Below are 17,146 nucleotides of genomic sequence, written 5' to 3'. Positions count from 1 at the left end.
ATCTGAGGTAATGTAAAAAGGACTAACCTAAGAGTCAATGGAATGTTCTGAAGAAAAAAAGCCTTAGCCTATAACTAGAGCAATCTTAATCCTAGTATGTACAAAAAACCAAACCAAAACAAAACCAAAAACAAATTCTCCTCAACCCCATGGCCCACAACTCTCTTAAATTCAGAAATCCAGGCAGTTCATGTGGCTAAACAAAGCAGCGTTCAAGGATCTTATTTTTCTCTCCTCTTTCCTGAGTTAGTGTCATGCTCCTCACATGGAAAGAGTCTTGTGTAGTCCATTTATAGTAATCTTTTCATCAGAAGTCTTGTTTAAAGTGTGAGCAAGGAAGGCCAGTAATTTTCTCACTTTGTGTATTCAAGCTTATACTTCATTGTATTTATTTAAAAGACTACTTAACATAGCTTTTATTTTTTTTAAAGCATAAATTCCTAGTGTTTAATACAAATTCCTAAAAAATCTCTAGTACTTGGATACTAGTTTCTGAACTGTGGCCCTTAAAATTAGAGGGCATAGTTTTCTAGGAAACAAAGTGACAGCATTAGGCCCTGGTTTCTGTATTTTTGGAACTTCTCCTTCCTATAGATAATATTTTCAAATTCTTTTGAAATGTATTTGTATGCAGAGTGAGAAAGATTATTTATTCCAGACACGAGTTAATGAGTTCCTTATTGCCAGCTCTACTACGTAAGCTATTTTCTGTATGTGAGAGTATTGAGTATATTCTGTCAGATTATTTTTGCATAGCTGGTATCTCTAGCTCCCTTGCCAGTGCTCATTCCACATTGATTTTTGCTTTTGACTTTTTAATTTTCTGGAGAGGCGACAATGAATTTTATAGACACAATCTATCTAATAAATACACTCTTCAGATTGTGTTTTGTTTAAAACTGTTCACAGGGTCAAATTTTGGCAAGGGGAAGGAATAAATTTAACTTGTCTCTGAATAGTTAATGTGATCCCTTACTAGGATAATGAACAGATATCATCTTGGCACCATATTTAAGATAACCAAATATTTCACACCAGAGGTGATGATCCGTTTTAAAGCTTTGCCAAGCTAGTGCTTTATGTTCTTTGTTTGTAACACTGTGCTTACTTTGCTTCCACTTGAGACTTTTTGTGTCAGGTTTCAGTGAAGATCCAGGCGGGATGAGGGCTTGGGGGATGTTTGGCTGATGCAGAAATATTTTTCATCAATAGCTCTGAAGCTCATCAAAATCTCTAGCTTGAAGCGGGTTCCCTGTCTTTCACCCATGAGAGATGTTACTTTTTGGGAACTGGGAAAAGATCCTCCTTACTGAACAGTCAGTAGGTCTCTCAGAGAGAGATGGTAGGCATTGTTAGGCGTTTTAGTGATGAGTGGGTTACTTTTTAGGAGAGTGAGATGGAGCTTGTATGGCAAATGCCTTTCTGTTCCTGCGTCTTTCCTCTGGGGACTCCAGAGTGAATGTTTTGAGTCCTACCGCAGTTCAGGCTCTCAGTGGCACTGAGGTGAGACTGCAAGGCAGGAAGGAACAGGGCCTGCAGTAGCCATTTTCACTCTTAAACAGCTGCGTGAAGACGTAGTTTCACAATCTCTGTAAGCAAAACTATTACTGTTGATGTGAGGAGTTGTTGGCCTTGATGTCTTGTTCCTGCCATCTTTCTTATGTTAGGAATACTGTTTGTGTAATCATCTACAGCAAGTTCAGAGGTAATCCAGAAAGGCGAGTTAATGCTAGTGCCAGCAAAGTATAATGGGGTAAATATGAGAAATGAAGAGCTTGCATGTCAGGATCTCAATTTTGTGGCAGAAGGTGCATTAGTTTGACTTAGAATACAACGTTTCTAGACATTGGTAATTAAATTTGTTCCCTCTTCAGATGAATCCCATCAGAACAAACCTACTGTCACTACTGTTATACAGTCTGCAGGTGACCACAGGGTTATTGAGGGGACTTTGAGACTGTAAAATTGGGTGTTGTTGATTACATTGCTGAAATTAGACTTACTCTGGCATCCTGCATTTATTCTTTCTGTGCATTTGTGTTGTTTTTATTGCTGCTATCAGTATCGTGTTCTCTGTCCAATTGCCTCCCCTGTTGAGCACAGAAAGTAGGCGGTGACTGAACAGATTCTGAACAGAGAAAAGGTGTGATAAGGGCAATACATTTGTATCTAGGATATGCCTGTTCTCGTGGCAGGTATGATGCTGATAAGTATTAAAAACAAACAAAAAAGTCCTAATCCAAACAAATAATAATAATAAAAAAAACAACCCCCAAACAAATACTGGGGTAAACTTGTTTGGTGTATCAATGTTCCAGATTAAGTTACAAAGTCAACTTTCCTTCTATTGCCTTTTTACTGCTATTCTTGTAGTATATTCTGCATTTGCTTTAAAGATTTTTCTGTGGTTTCATGAAAATCATCATCTGTACGCACAGATTCTTTGAACATCCTTAGTCATGATTTAAAATCTGAATTTTTCTAAGAACTCCCAAATAAATCTAGCCCAAGGAATAAATTAAGAGGTTGGACTTCTGGAACTTCTATTGCATTTCACCATTTTCATATGCCATCTTAGGTGCTCTTGAGACATCAGTTTTCATTTTAAAAAATAATTGTGGATATCTGACCAGTTTTCTGTTAGTTTCTTCCCTGTGCTGTTGATTGTCCACTCTTAACCTCTCATCATTAAAGTGGGAACGTTTGAAAATAAAGAAATATCAACTTTTTTTCAGAATTATTGCCATCATTTAATAGGTTAACTTCCTCTACAGGCTGAAATTTGGGAATGTAGGCCCTCATCCTGCAACTGTTTAAGCATATGTAATTTCAAGCACATGCTTATTTACAGGATCCAGATTTGTTTGTCTAATTACTTTATAGAATGAGTGAAGCCAGACTGTTCAACTCTCAGGACCATCTGTTGGGAGAGGTGGCAGGAGGAGAAGGAAGAACGTGATTGTGTATTTCCTAAAAAACTGTTCCACTTTTAGCTACTAGAGCAGATTTGTCTTTCAGACTCAGAAGCTGTCTTACTTGAGTTAATAATAGTAGGTATTTTTGTCATGATGTTTTACCCTGAGTTCACAATGATTGTGGTTCATGGGGAACAGGGCCAGAAGGGGATTTCATGGATTGGTTCATAAGTTCCTATAACTTCTCAAGTAAGACATTGATACACATCATTGACTTGTTTCATTTATGACACTGATGTAATGAGAGGTTGTTATCCCAAACTTGTAGCACTGTGGTTATTGTAATACTGATGTTCCATTATTTTGTTTAATAGACTAAAATATGCACAATTCCATTGTCGCTTATGCATGTTAGCCAAGAACTGTAATATACATAGTCAAAATACTTAGTGGTGTTTATGATCACATATTGTTGTTTTGTTTGTTTTTGAAGCTGTTTACCTTTAAACTGAAGGCAAAAAGCCAATTCTGCTTCTTTTATTCATGCAGGAGTATGCAGGAGGACTACAAGAACAGTGTTTGTTAGAAAAAAATACGGTTGCATGCATTCTCATTACTTGAAGATAACAAAAATATTTAACTTAATTTTATTAAGTTTGACTACAGAAGTATCTGACTGTTTTGGTTGAACATTCACATTTAGAGGACAATGCATTTGAATCATAGAATGGTTTGGGTTAGAAGGGACCTTAAATATCATCTGGTTCACCACCAGCTTAGGCTGCCCAGAGCCCCACCCAGCCTGGTCTTGAGCACCTCCAGGGGTGAGACATCCACAGCTTCTCTGGGTAGCGTGTGCCAGTGCCTCTCATTTGTTCTATCACTATCTGCCTGTGTAAAAAGAATTGGTCTCCCTCCTGTTTATAAATTCTGTTTAAGAATTAGAAGTATTTAAGTATTAGAAGGACTCCCCCAGAACCTTTCCCTCTCCAGGCTGAACAAGCCCAGCTCCCTCGGCCCCTCTTTGTAGGAGAGGTGTTCCAGCCCTCTGATCATCTTTGTGGCCTCCTCTGGACCCACTCCAGCAGCTCCACGTCCCTCCTGTACTCCAGATGGTTTCTCACAAGGGCAGAACTGAGGGAGACAATCCTCCTCCCTGCTGACCACTCCTCTTCTGATGTAGCTCAGGGTAATGTTGGCTTTCTGAGTTGCAACTGCATGTGCTGTTGAACTTGTATGAAGCTTTTAATCCACCAGAACCCCAAGACCTTCTCTGTAGGGCTGCTCTCAATTTGCTGTCGTCCCTGTTCTTAATGTCTACCATATTCTTCATGATGCAAGACGAGCTTAAATAACAATTGGAGAGAGAGCAATGTATGTACCAAAGAACTAAATTGGCTGTTAGAACATAATGAAATCCCTCAGAAACTTCTTAGAATACTTTCCACTATAAATAGGGAAAATCAGTTTTTTTCATTTACTTAAATGCAGTGTATTGAGCTCCTCTCAGTGGGCAGCTGTAAGAGCTGTTTATCTGTCATTACAGGGTAATTAGCCCATAGTTTTCTCCAAGGATTTGTGTGAATGATTTTAACGTTTTTTATTAGTCTTCTATTAGTAATATTATCGCATGCATCCTTTTAAAAATAATGAAGGAGATAAGACAGTTGTGCTTAACAGAATTGTGAGATAGGATCTTTTTAGTATGGCTATATTGTCAGACACTTGTTATCCTATATGTGTATGAGTGTTTGCTCAAATGATGAGGCTGTTGCAGAAGTATTACTCCCACACTGCAGCTTCTTTTTTCCTAATGCTTCTGCAGCTGTTGCAAGGAGTTCCCTTTTTCACTGCTTGACCCAAGCTGTCTCTTCCCAGCTCTTTGTTGCATCCTGTGATGAGCTCCTGGTATAATTACATGAGCTCATCAATCAGAGATGGGAACCTTTGGGTGTCTTTTTTGTTGTTGTTGTTTAAAACACAAATCATTTTATTAATCTAATGGGAATTACTTTTGCTTTTTGAACTGAGGGAGCATCATAGTTTTGTCCAGAGGTAAAAATCGTAGAACCAGAGAATCCTTAAAGTTGAAAGGGACCTCTGTAGGCCATCTAGTCCAACTCCCCTGCAGTGAACAGGGACACCACAGCTCAGTCAGATTGCTCAGGGCCTGATCCAGCCTCACCTTGAAGGTCTGTAGGACCATCTATGGGCACATCTCTGGGCAATATGTTTCAGTGCCTCCCCATCCTCACTAATGGTCCTTCTTCAGTCCTCCTTGTACCTTTTCTGCACTTTTTTGCTGTGTACCTCCTAGTATGACTGGTGGCAGTCTTGGCTGGCAGTTGCACTTCTGCCCCTCCATTACTGGTGTCTTTTTATTAACTGCATGGTCAGCACCTGCAGGTTTTGCTAGCAGGCAGTATGTTGGTTCAATGAATTAAACCTCGTCTAGGGAGAGAAACTAACCCAGAAATTGTCCAAAAAGTACATCAACGTGTAGACACGCACCATTTTTTGGTTGATTTTGCTGCTTTGTCTTTAAGGAATATGTTCTAGTAGGGCTACTTCTGCAAGCTAGGTATTATCTTCCCTCGTGTCAGAGCTGGCAGCTGTTCTGTTTGTCAGGAAGTAATTTAGTATCTGTGGTGTGAGGGTGGGGTGGGGGATGCTGAATTATACCAGCCCACTGAGAAAAGAGAGCTTTCATTAGGTAGAATGGAGTTGTCCATGTTAAAACTTGGTCTGGGCAGTTGGCACAATCTCTTATGTATAAATGAAGTGTCATTTTTTCAGCGTCCTCTTTTACAACATTTGAGAAATGATAACTTTCAGCATAATTGGTGTGCTTTGCTCAACAGTTTCTCAATAGATAGCATGGTTATTAGGAGATCATTCCAGGCTCGCTTATCGATACCAGTGGTGCTTAACTCATCAGTGAATTCATGTTGGGAGCTTGGGCATTCACAGGGTTTGATTGGTTGTCTGAACATACACTATCAACATGGTCTGACTTAGAAAACATTGTAGTACATCTGCGGAAATACTTGTAATTTCTTTTAACTTTATTTCTCTTCCTTCAGTTTCTGATTTATTACAGAATTTCTTGCAGGCGTGCAGTTGATATCTTTTCACTCCATGCTCCGTGCAATGTCTCAACAGTGGCGCTAATTTCCTGTCATTTCTCAATCTCTAAATGTATTCTCTTGTCTCTTACTCCTTAAAAACAAAAACCCCACAAAACGAACCCAACAACCCTAGAAGCTATGGCATTCAAAGTGCACTAATCAGACTACAGGCTTGCATTCGTTTTCAGAGCTTCCCATACATCCTGTAGAAAATGAGAGGTAAAATAGCCATATGAGGAATAGTTGTTCCATGTCCATGCACTTTGATTGGTTCTAACATTGTTATTTGAAGTGTTTAGGCTGTACTTTTTGAAACAGTGTTCAAATACTGAAGACTTCATGCATGTGGTAAACTCAATCCTTGGTAATGCGTAGTGTTGGTTTGGCTAGAAGAATGCTCTTCTGTTTCCCCCTCATCATTCTATCCTGCTTTTTCTCCTCAAGAGCCTGTTTTTCATTTAGAGAAATGTATATTTTGTGTTAAACATCTCACTGAGCATTGCTTGCCAAGCAGAAGTTTTTTTCTAGCAGGCTGAAAGCCAAGTAGGCTAGAAAATAAAGTGCTGCTAACTTTCTTTACTGAATTTAGACTGTCTGGTAATTCCAAGTGCTTTTTTTCACTCTGAATTAAAAAATACAGTGTAGGTGGAATTGTAATAATAAAAAAAAGTTTTAGTTTAAGAGAGATGTTGCTTTCGAAGAATAAATTGTACTTGAAGTGCTTTATTTGAGAATGCAGTTAATGATGTTACTGGGCTATGGCTCAAATGTGTTCTTTAATTGATAAGAAAGCACATCAAGCAGGGAATCTCTCCTACCTTACTGACATGTTCAAGGTAGTTCCGTGCAGCACTGACACGTTGCATTTAAAACTGAGAGTTTACAAGTAGTGCTTTGTTTAATGCAAAACTGTGCGGTCAGGCAACGAAGACACTGGTAGAATTTTTGGTTTTGGATGAAAGATGAAATGGTCTTCGTGAAGCTAGATGATTGGGCAGACTACGATTACACTTGTTAGTGTTTGCTATTTCCTTTGTGCATAACTGATTTCTTCTCTTTATCTTCGTGTAATCAGCAGCTATATCCATTTCCAGGATCTAATTGAACTTAATGAAGAAAGAGGTTGGGCTGTTAAGCTTCCACATTCTCTGCTCTTTGTGCCGGTCATGGTGCTAAAAAGAGATGAGTTAACGTAAACCTGAGTAGGCTGCTTAACCTTCTTTCTCTTCTGGAAATGTAGATGCAATAACATTTGCAGCTGAAAAGACTCATTCGCAGTTTCTAATGTTTAAGGATGCAAATGAAGCATTTTGTCTCTTCTGTCGCCTGGAGGTGTTAAGCGAGGAAACAGAAAGAGGTTTCTAGGATTAGTTCCACAGACTTCTTTTATCATGTTAAAATCAAGGTTGGTTTCAATGCCGTGAAGTGAAGAAAAGCAATGTGGAAACTATCCAAGGAAAATTCTTACATTTCATTTGTTTCTCCCTAAATTTTTGGGGGTATTCATTACTCCCGGTGAAATTGAATGCTCAAACTTCTTGTAAGACAGCAGAGCTAGTTCCTGTGCCTGCATAGTGGATGTGTGTGTAATGTTTTATAGGTGACAGAGCAATGCATCATTGACACTGGCATGCCACATACAGTATGTTAAAGTTTCTATTACAATAGCTTTACTTTGAGAAGAGCTTCAAAAACTTGGATAATTTAGATTTGCATGTGGGTTTTGGACTAAGGCATAAGTAAGTATACCATCTAAAGCTTTTTTTAAGTGAAATTATCAAGTAAGGCTTTAGCTTTGATGGTCCCATACAAAGTGAAGATTTACAAGAATAGAGCCCTAATGGTATTTTTTCATTTTTCCCACCACATCTTCAAGCTCTGAAGAAGTTTCTTTTGTGTGTCTTTCACTTGAGAAGATAATGACCTGGAAATTGACTAGCACTGTTTTCCACTCTAAAAGTGTAATGTACACTACGAACTGTTTGGCTAATGAGACATTTTTGATTTTCGAATGCAATATTGAATTGATGCAAGCACATTTACCCTTTGTACACTTACTGTATGGCAATATGGCTTCACAACTTGTTAAAGATTCAGATTAGGTTGATTCTTAGCTTTGACTCTGGAAACATATCACTTCAAAAAGGAAATGAGTTTTCAGCTTATTTAAGCCCTTTTTCTTTGCAGCATTTGTGCACAAGGTGATGTTGACCATCTAGATATACTCTGGCTGCTTCCTTGTGCTTATGCAGGTCAGAGAGGTGCAGCAGTGCAGTTGAGGTACCCTTAGACTGTGTTTATGCTGATTCAGCAACAGTGTCTGAATTTGTTTAAAGTGAGCTTGAGAGTAGTTTAACAGATTGATAACTTTCTTCCTGCCCTATGAATGTCTAAATATATGTATATTACAACTTAGAAAGCATGTGGGCTTAGTTACTTTTATACGTATGATACATAAATGTGTGTTTTTCCCACATTCTTAGGATGCATTTCAGGCAAGTTTAAGTGGACCGGAGTAAGAGGGGCCTTTGTTTGATCCTTTGCACTTCAGTGACCAATGTGAGCACATTCACACCAATATGAAATAAATGAAATGTGTTTCTTATAGTGGCTTAAAAGAAGTTTGTTGACCTTTGTAATGGGAAGAGACTCTCTTAGTAAATAAGTGGGCTCTAGCTTTCTTCCTTTTTCTTTTAGAATGGCTGCTGAGCATTCTTCTCTTTTTCTTGTTGAAGACAGTGATTGTGAAAATGCTTTAGTGTTCTTTAATTTCAGTTCTGAGAGCTGCGACAAACTTCTCAAATGCAGCTGTGGTCAATTTCAGGTAAGGCCTTTCCACTCTGTTAGCTTTTCCGTTTTTCAGATAAATACTTTTAATGTGTCATTTTCTTACAGTGTATATACACCTATTTAAATCAAGTACAGAGATTGAATGGTGTAGTGTCACAACTAGCTTCTAAATTGCATTGTTTCTGAGCCAAGTAACAACAAATTTTATTTCAAAGAGAACTTAAAACACGCAGTGAGGTCTGGCAAGTCGAGCAGCACATGTCTTCATTTCCGTCTCCTTCACTCCTTCCTTCCTCAAGCAAGTTTCGTGGGGCTGACACCTTCTGAATTAGCAGTGATGGACAGAATTGGCCTTTTTCTTCGCAGTCTGGTTGCCACAACAAGCTACCTGCCTGCTTCTCATGCAAACTCAGGTGATTGTGATGCTCCTCCCTTTCCTACCCTCTAACGAAACAAAAGCTGGACCTCCAGGAATATCTACCATTGCCAAAAGCAGGTGTAGTTGGAAAGAAATAGGACGCTACAGCATTCCCCCTCTACCATCTGCTTATATCACATCAGTATTCACTTAACAGGTACTATGCTGCTCTTTTTTGAGCCTGTATAGAAGAACTTTTTCTTCACTGCTGCTCTCATTTTTAAAAAGTATTTTTTCTAATGAAGGATGCTGCTGTTGCTATAAGTGTCGTACACACCCTCTTTCTCTGTTATTCCTAAGACTTTCTTCCTTCAAAAGTCCTGCTTATTCCATCCTAAGAATGACTGGAGAAACTCTTGGTTGCTGAACAGCTGGAGGGTTACTGTTTTGGTGATGCATGACAGTACCTAGGCGTGCTGCTGTTTTAAGCCTTCTCCAGCTTAAAGACTGCTTTAAAGGAAGTTCTCCATTTGCCAGCGTTAAATTTACAGACTACGTGGACCAGTTCTGTATGTGTGCTGTATTGTGAGCTTTAAGGATAGTAACTTCGTTGCCAGATTCCCATTCTTGGATTAGGTGGTTTCTGTGTATCTAGCAGAAAGCTTGACTGCATTCTTTCATCTCTACCACATTCAATTGTTGAGTGTTTTATCAGTTCAGTATTTTCTAACCTACTGAATAAATGTTTCTTATACAAGATCTCCCAGGGGAGAGTCTTTCCCAGTGTTCATAGTTAGTGTATTGTGAGGTGATCTCACAATAAAGCATCCACTTCTTTTTCTGAGAGGACTCCTGGGTCTCATCTGTCTTTGGATGTTCCACCTGGCTACTTTGATTGGATTTTTTTTCTCCTTACTGCTTGGCTGTTATCCGGGTTGTTTAAACCTGTGTTGTATCTTCCATTTGCCACCAGAGCTGCTTTTCAGCCCTGTGTTTTGCCTTGTGATTTGTGGACTTTTGAGCTGAGTTAGCTGTTCTAGTTATTCTTGAGAATGTCAACCTTTAGTTGAGCTGCTTATCTGGTCTGCTTTATGTGTTGCTGCAGGCAGCTGCATGTAACGGTCTGTTTCCTTCTGATGAGCTATGTGCCAGAATAGCTCTACCTACGTAGCAGCTGATTCCTGCTGTATACAGGAGACCATATCTGTGGCAGATACCATTTTTTCTGGAACTCTTATAGTGCTTATATAATTGCCAGACTTCTGCTACTTCCTTTTCCCACTGGATCTGCCTCCTTAATGGGGTGTGTTTCAAAAGGGCAGTAAAACTCAGGTAATCTTTCCTCAGTGTGAGAATGAATAAATTTGTCAGCCACAAGCAAGCTTTTCATGGAAACCTTTTCCCAATTTTTCTGGGAAGTAAGAAGGTGAGAATTGAAACTAAACTTTGAAAACCAAACCTATGATACCATTTTCTACTGAAGTTCATATCTTTGAACTTTCCTTAATGATCTAATTCACCAGTATGTTCTTGAGTATGTATGGTAAGTTTAAACCTGCACTTGCTATTAGTTCACTGCAGTCTTGTTTCTGATTCTGTTCTGAAGTTGCTCCACTGCTTGATGGCACTTGCTGGTTCAAAAAATGGGTTTGCTTCAAGATTCAACCATTCTGTGATTCAGACGATGTTGCTCGGAGAAGCAACAAATTTTGTTTTTGTTAAACAAAACAAAACAGAAATACAGACTAAGTACAAGAGTAGGCCAATATCTCAGCACTGTTGCTTCCCTCTCCAGCACACCTGAGAGTTTGAGGATGTGCCTCCCCAGAAGGAGCTTCTACATAATTGCATGCTCCAGCTATTCTTCCAGTGCTCATTAAGCCTTTCTGTTAGCTTACTTTAACCCATAAAACAAGCCCCCAGAAACCTAGGCTATTTTCTCCCATGTTTGTCATCTGTATCAGCTGAGTGGGCCAGAACCTGCTCTAGAGGAAGGGGGTAGGATGGTAGGAAGGGACATGCAGGAGAAAAGGGAGAGAGCATGGGGCAGAAGTGGCTAGGTTCATTAATTTCCTGCCCCAGTCACTCCTGACACACTTCTAGGCTCTGAGTTTGCTCAGCTAGAGGTTCTGGGGTTAAGCACTTTTCTTGAGTGAATTACTGTTGCTCTCTGTCTTCCAATAGGATGCATCCTGAGCGTGGATAATCTTCAAAATGTGAGTTTGAAAACCTGTGATCCAGTGGCTGTATGCAACAGATTGTTTGAATTCTGCTGAATATGTTTAAAACCAGCTGTGGTTACCTGGGGACATCTATTTTCAATAAGGCAGGGCAGCTGCAATTGCTTCTGAGATCCCTTCATCCTTTGTTTCCTCAGAGATGGGAAACATTTTCCTACAGCTGTTTCAGGCACCAAGGAATGAACAAGCACAAAACCTGCATTAATGCCATTACTTCTGTGTGGTGAAATAATTATAGGGGCTCTTGCAGCTGGACAGTTGGAGTGTGCTTTGCCACATCTTTGTGGCTTGAGTGGAAGAATCCACTTGCCAAATGATCCTGAAAGCAAACACAAAGTTCTTGGTACCTGTGTTTTTCTTTCCTCTAGTACAAGGGATATCTCCTTGGCTGGAGCTGCTCAGGCTGGTGTTATGTGCAGATTCAAACATCTTGGCTTGAACGAGGACACCAAAAAGCGTGCTTAATTGTCTATAACTAATGTGGTAAAAGCAGAAAAGTTTAAGCATGGCTTGTTTTGTCTAAAGCAGAGTTGGAACTGGTCTGTCACTCCCTGCAGTGCTGAGAGGCCTAGCAGTGATTTGGCTGTTTTGCCACATACTCAGAAACCCGCAGAAGAGTGTTATGTTACTAAGAGAGATGGAGATTATTGTATAGAGGCTGACTTTATATTGCTTAATGTATAATGAATTAATTGTGAAGTTCTGCATCCAGGAGGAGAAGTAAAGGAATCTCCTCCTTCAATCTCAGAGTGTGTCAGAGGGGGACAGTTTATTTCCAAATGTTAGGAGGATGGCTACTTAATAGGTGTAGTTCCCTTCAATCTGCTCCAGACAGACAGGTGTTAGTGATGGAATGTTGTCTGTCAAACACAGCTCAACTGCAGACGCCGTAGGTGAGTTCTCCAAATCTTGCCCATGCTTAATCTACTGCTCTTGGAAACATAGAAAGTTGGCATAAACTCTTCAATATCTGTTTTTTTAGTGGAAGAAATAACTTACTGGATATGGAATGTATTCTGAAAATGTTCTTTTATGTATTTCCTGTTAGTAAGTACCTTTGACTATGCAAAATAGAAAGCTCTGATACAAGTTTGTTTCTGAAGAAAATGGTGGGTACGTGTTACTTTATTGTAAAACTTGGCATATTCTCATTCAGTTAAAATCTTCAAGGTTGGATTCTGCTATATAGTGTGTGGAGGAGTAATAGAGCTTTTGGAAGAACTGTTTTGATATGGAATGTGTGAGCTTTTGTGAATGTGGTGAGATGTTAACGGATGGGCTGTCATTAGGCACTGGGAATTGTTTCTTGCACAGTTTCACTGTTTCCATGTTTATCATAGAACGCCAGTTGATAAGTGCTGGTATTTATTTATTTTGGGAGAGCTTAAGATGTTGTTACATTTTTATGTTAAACTTTTGGCATTTTCAGTATCAGACACTAGAATTCTGAACTGATAATTTAGTATGTTACTTGTCTGTTGGCAATGAAGTAGTTGAGGCATTTTTCTGGATGTGAGTTGAGTTCTGAGTTGACAAGATTTGGCATAGAGATCAAGTAAGCATCTTTGATTAGAGAGAGATGAATTTGAAAGTTGGACTACTTGGTGGATAAATGGTTGGATGATCACAGCCAGAGGGTTGTGTTTAGTGATTCTATGTCCAGGTGGTGGTCAGTCATGAGTAGTGCCCCCCAGCAGTCAGTCACTTCAATATCTTTATCAAGAACCTAGACAATGAGATTGAGAGCATCCTCAGCAAATTTGGTGATGACACCAAGAGGAGTGGTGCAGTTGATACAACAGAAAGAAGGCTGACATTCAGAGGGACCTGGACACACTTAAAAAGTGGGCCCATGAGTGTCCAATAAGGTTCAAGAAGGTCAAGTGTTTGCATTTGAGTTGGAGATAATCCCGGATGTGTATATCTGGAGAACAACTCATTGAGAGTAGCCCCATGGGGAAGGGCTTGGGGATTCTGGTGAATTGAAAGTTTGACATGAGCCAACAGTATTCAGTTACAGCCTGGGAGGCCAACAGTACTGGGTTGCATCAAAAATGGAGGTGGCCATCAGGGAGAGGGAGGTGATTGTCCCCCTCAACTCTGCCCACTTGAGGCCTCTTTTGGAGTACTGCATCTAAGCCAGGGACCCCCAACACAGGAGGGATGTGGAGCTTTTGGGGAGAGGGACCAGAGGAGAGTTACAAAACTGATCAGAGAGCTGGAGCACCTCTGTTATGAGAAAACAGAGGAGAAGGCTCTGAGGAGACCTCATTGCAGCCTTCTAGTACTTGAAGGGAACTTACAAGCAATAGGAAAACTTTTTACACCATCTGTGTAGTGATAGGACTGATGGGGTAATGACTTTAAACTAAATAGAGAAGATTTAGGTTAAATGTTAGGAATTTTTTATTCAGAGGGTGGTGAAGCTCTGGCACAGCTGTCCAGTGAAGCTGTGTATGCCTCAGCCCTGGAGGCACTCAAGGACAAGTCGGATGGGGACCTGCATAGCCTGAGCTGGTGGGTGGCAGCCCTGCCCATGTCAGCAAGAGTTGAAACTTTTGAACTCAAGCATTATGTGATCTTATCTCCTGTTAAGGTAAGGAGATTTGCAAGAGTTTGTCCAGAAGTCCTTTCAGCTGAGAAGGTGTTTTTTATGACAGTTAATTCCAGTGTCACATTAGAGAAGATGCTGATGAACTCTGTACGGGAATAGAATAGCTGGTGTCACTACGTTGCTTATTGTTTACAATTAAATGGCAGTTCTTCAAAACTTGAAACTGAGAAGTGCAGGTGCAGTTTGTAAATTCTGAGATTAAAAACATGCATTTATTAAAGACAAACACGTGAGTTGCAATAAGTAAGATTTGCATTAATGCTCACCTGCTGCCCATCTTTGGATACTTTATTTTTAACAAGAAGTTGTGTGCATGTGGAAATATTACAGGTCTACAAGATTCCTGTAGCAAATATGCTGGATGCAGCCAGTTTATTTCTTGAAACGTTCTTGGATCAGAGCAGGAAATGAACAGTCACTTTGAATTCCCAGATGACAAGGAAGAGAAAAGAGACATTAAGTGGAGCAAGATATCTCCTAAATGTCTTTTGCTGGAAAGATTCATGCTTGCTAGTTCCATGAATGCAGTTCCTATCCTCTCCTGTGACCTCTACCTTTCCCTGTCTTCTGACAGAAGGTTGGAAGAGGAGGAGAAATAGTTATTCTATATCTCTTCTTCCTCCAGCCTTTTACAGTAGAATGTTGGAAATAGATTGTAGCCTGGAAATCTTAGATGATCTGTAACAACAGCAGAAGTTTTGGATTAGCTATCTTGATGAAGATGCTGTGTTTGCTGGTAGACTTGGAGAGGAGGAAGAAGTGGGGAGAGGAGGAAATACATAGTAAAGGTGGTGTTTGCCAGGTTTGCAAATGCCAATATTTTGGCAGAAGCTGCAGAAACAAGTCTTTTCTAGTTGAGTGATATGGAAAGAACAGCTTAATTTCCAGTTGCTATTTGTGTAAGCATTCTTCTTCCACAAAACTTTGAGGTTGGATTACAGCCTAATGAGAGAAGTCTGCCCTGCCTCCAAGTGTATGCAGGCACCGTATTGAAAATGCTGTTGTTCAGATTGCAATCTGCTGCTATTTCTGAAACTATCAGCTCCAGACTTTGTGTTACTATAATTTCAAATATCAACTCCTTGTTTCTCTCCTTTAAAATGTTAATTCCTTTATGTTCTACTCCTTTGGCATTGATGTATGTACACCCTTATGCCTGTCCTTCTGTTCCCTCCTCCCTCCTAGTGCAGTGTTCCCAGCTTTTGAGTTTGTAAGACTGCTGTTCATCAAGACAGTATTGCTGAGTTGCTGAGCTAATAAACTTACTGTATTAAAGAGTTGGGCTGAGATTTGAAGAAGAAAGACAAACATAAAAAAAACCTCTACCCCAAAACAACGAAAAAGATGCTTTGCATTTGGTTTGTATGTCCTTGCAGTGAGCTTTTTAGTGTTCCTGTAATACTATCTGACACTCCTAATACATGCAGTATGAGCATACATCAGAAATGAAACGCAAGTTCCTGATGTAAGAGATGAAATGTTTGCTATTGCATCTGTGTTGTTATTCCATGAACTGCCCATCAGTTGGAAACACCTTGTTTTAATGTATCTTACACGTGTCTTAGATCTGGGCAATAATCAATGAAATGGCTGGAAAAAATTGTGCCAAGCCCACGTGCTTGTTCTTTTGATAGTATTATGGAATACCAAAGTTACCTGGGACATGCGCACGCTCAGTGATCCATCAGTAATTTTCACTTGAAACAGGTGTGCTGGAATTGCCTTTAGCTCTGCATAGTACTGGCACTTGAGAGGTTTAAAAAATGCCTGTGTTCATCACTGAAGTCTACTGCTGGCATAGAGAAACAGGAGAAGGGGAAAATGCAATTTGATGTTCTACCTACATATTAAAGCATATTATGTTGACCAATTTCCGCATCAATATTAGAGAGTTGCCTGAAAGAACTGGGAACATTTCATTTGTTACATTTTTTCCCAGATATTTAAATATGTTTAAATATGTTAAATATGTTTAAATATGTAAGAAATGATGGTTCCATTTTAAAGTTTAATTAAGATATGGGTTTAAGGAATGCAGAATGAAATTCTGAACTGTACTACAGCTTAGTGAGCACATCTTTATAAGTTACTTCAGCAGTTATAATGGTGCACTTGCTAGCTCTACTTTCTCAAGGAATGTGTCTGACTTTCAAGCTGTAGTACTTCCACTTTCAGCTATTTTTCTTTGGTGTGGCTTTGATTCATACAAATGCTAATTATAGGGGCTTTGAATCTGTGTGTGTACATAGCTTCACAAGGTCATACACGTTTTTGAATGAATTAGCTGAAATGCTGCTTATGTTTTGTTGGAGTGTTGCATAAACAGATTATTAGGTCTTCTAAATATTACTTCATTAATAATATTTTTACTCTTTTTAAACTTGAAGGCAGTGATTGCAGTAGGCTGTTGATTTTTAGTTCAGTCTTCTCAAGTTGTATCTGCTTTGTCTTTGCAGGCAGCAGAAGGTGTCACCTTCATCGGACCTGACACGCATGCTATTCAAGCTATGGGAGACAAGATTGAAAGCAAATTGTTAGCCAAGAATGCAAAGGTCAACACAATCCCTGGCTTTGATGGAGTAGTCAAGGTGAGAAACCGTTAGACTACTGTCTGCTCTCTGAATCAGTGCCTAAAACAATGTAGACCTATTGAAGATCTGATGCATAGTGTAATTATAAATTCAACTTCATTTTCAATAAACGATGTAATTAAAATCAACGTAGAGATTTTTACTAAGAAGGGAAGTTTGGAAGAAGGAAGATGAGGAAGAGTGCTTTGTAATAAATTATATAGTAAGGACTGCTTGCATGGAGTTTGTAAAATGTCTTGCTTTAAATTCTATGTGAAGGCAAATAAATGTGTTTAATCTGAGATGTGCCATTCTATCCCTCTAAGTGTCTTTTCTTTTTTTGGATTTTTACTTTGTGTTTAAGTGTTGGTCTTTTAGAAGCTTTCCTGTACTTTTACATATCATCTGTGTTATGTAGGTAGAAGAAGTGTTTTGCCTTTAAATCTTTGTGTATGCCTAGATGTTATAAAACTTTGATCACCAGCGTTGAAATTTCTTATTGCTGATCTCTTTAAGTAAAATCTTTTTCAG

At 39.3% G+C, this 17,146-nt stretch overlaps 1 protein-coding gene across 1 annotated transcript in view; it reads left to right on the top strand.

Moving 5' to 3' along the window:
* The first annotated feature begins 16,479 nt into the window (after positions 1-16,479).
* The window catches only part of PCCA (propionyl-CoA carboxylase subunit alpha), a 191,709-nt gene continuing 191,042 nt past the window's right edge, over positions 16,480-17,146 (top strand). Inside the window, exon 1 of the mRNA XM_042811087.1 lies at positions 16,480-16,633. Coding sequence (XP_042667021.1) covers positions 16,553-16,633 — 81 coding nt within the window. The 5' untranslated portion in view covers positions 16,480-16,552. The remainder of the gene's footprint in view (positions 16,634-17,146) is intronic.

Source organism: Centrocercus urophasianus, unplaced genomic scaffold, assembly GCF_019232065.1.
Source record: "Centrocercus urophasianus isolate 14NV4802_14NV808 unplaced genomic scaffold, USGS_Curo_1.0 seq_12, whole genome shotgun sequence".
NCBI lineage: Eukaryota > Metazoa > Chordata > Aves > Galliformes > Phasianidae > Centrocercus > Centrocercus urophasianus.
Note: the sequence above shows the minus strand (reverse complement) of the source record. Positions and strands in the feature narration are given on the sequence as shown.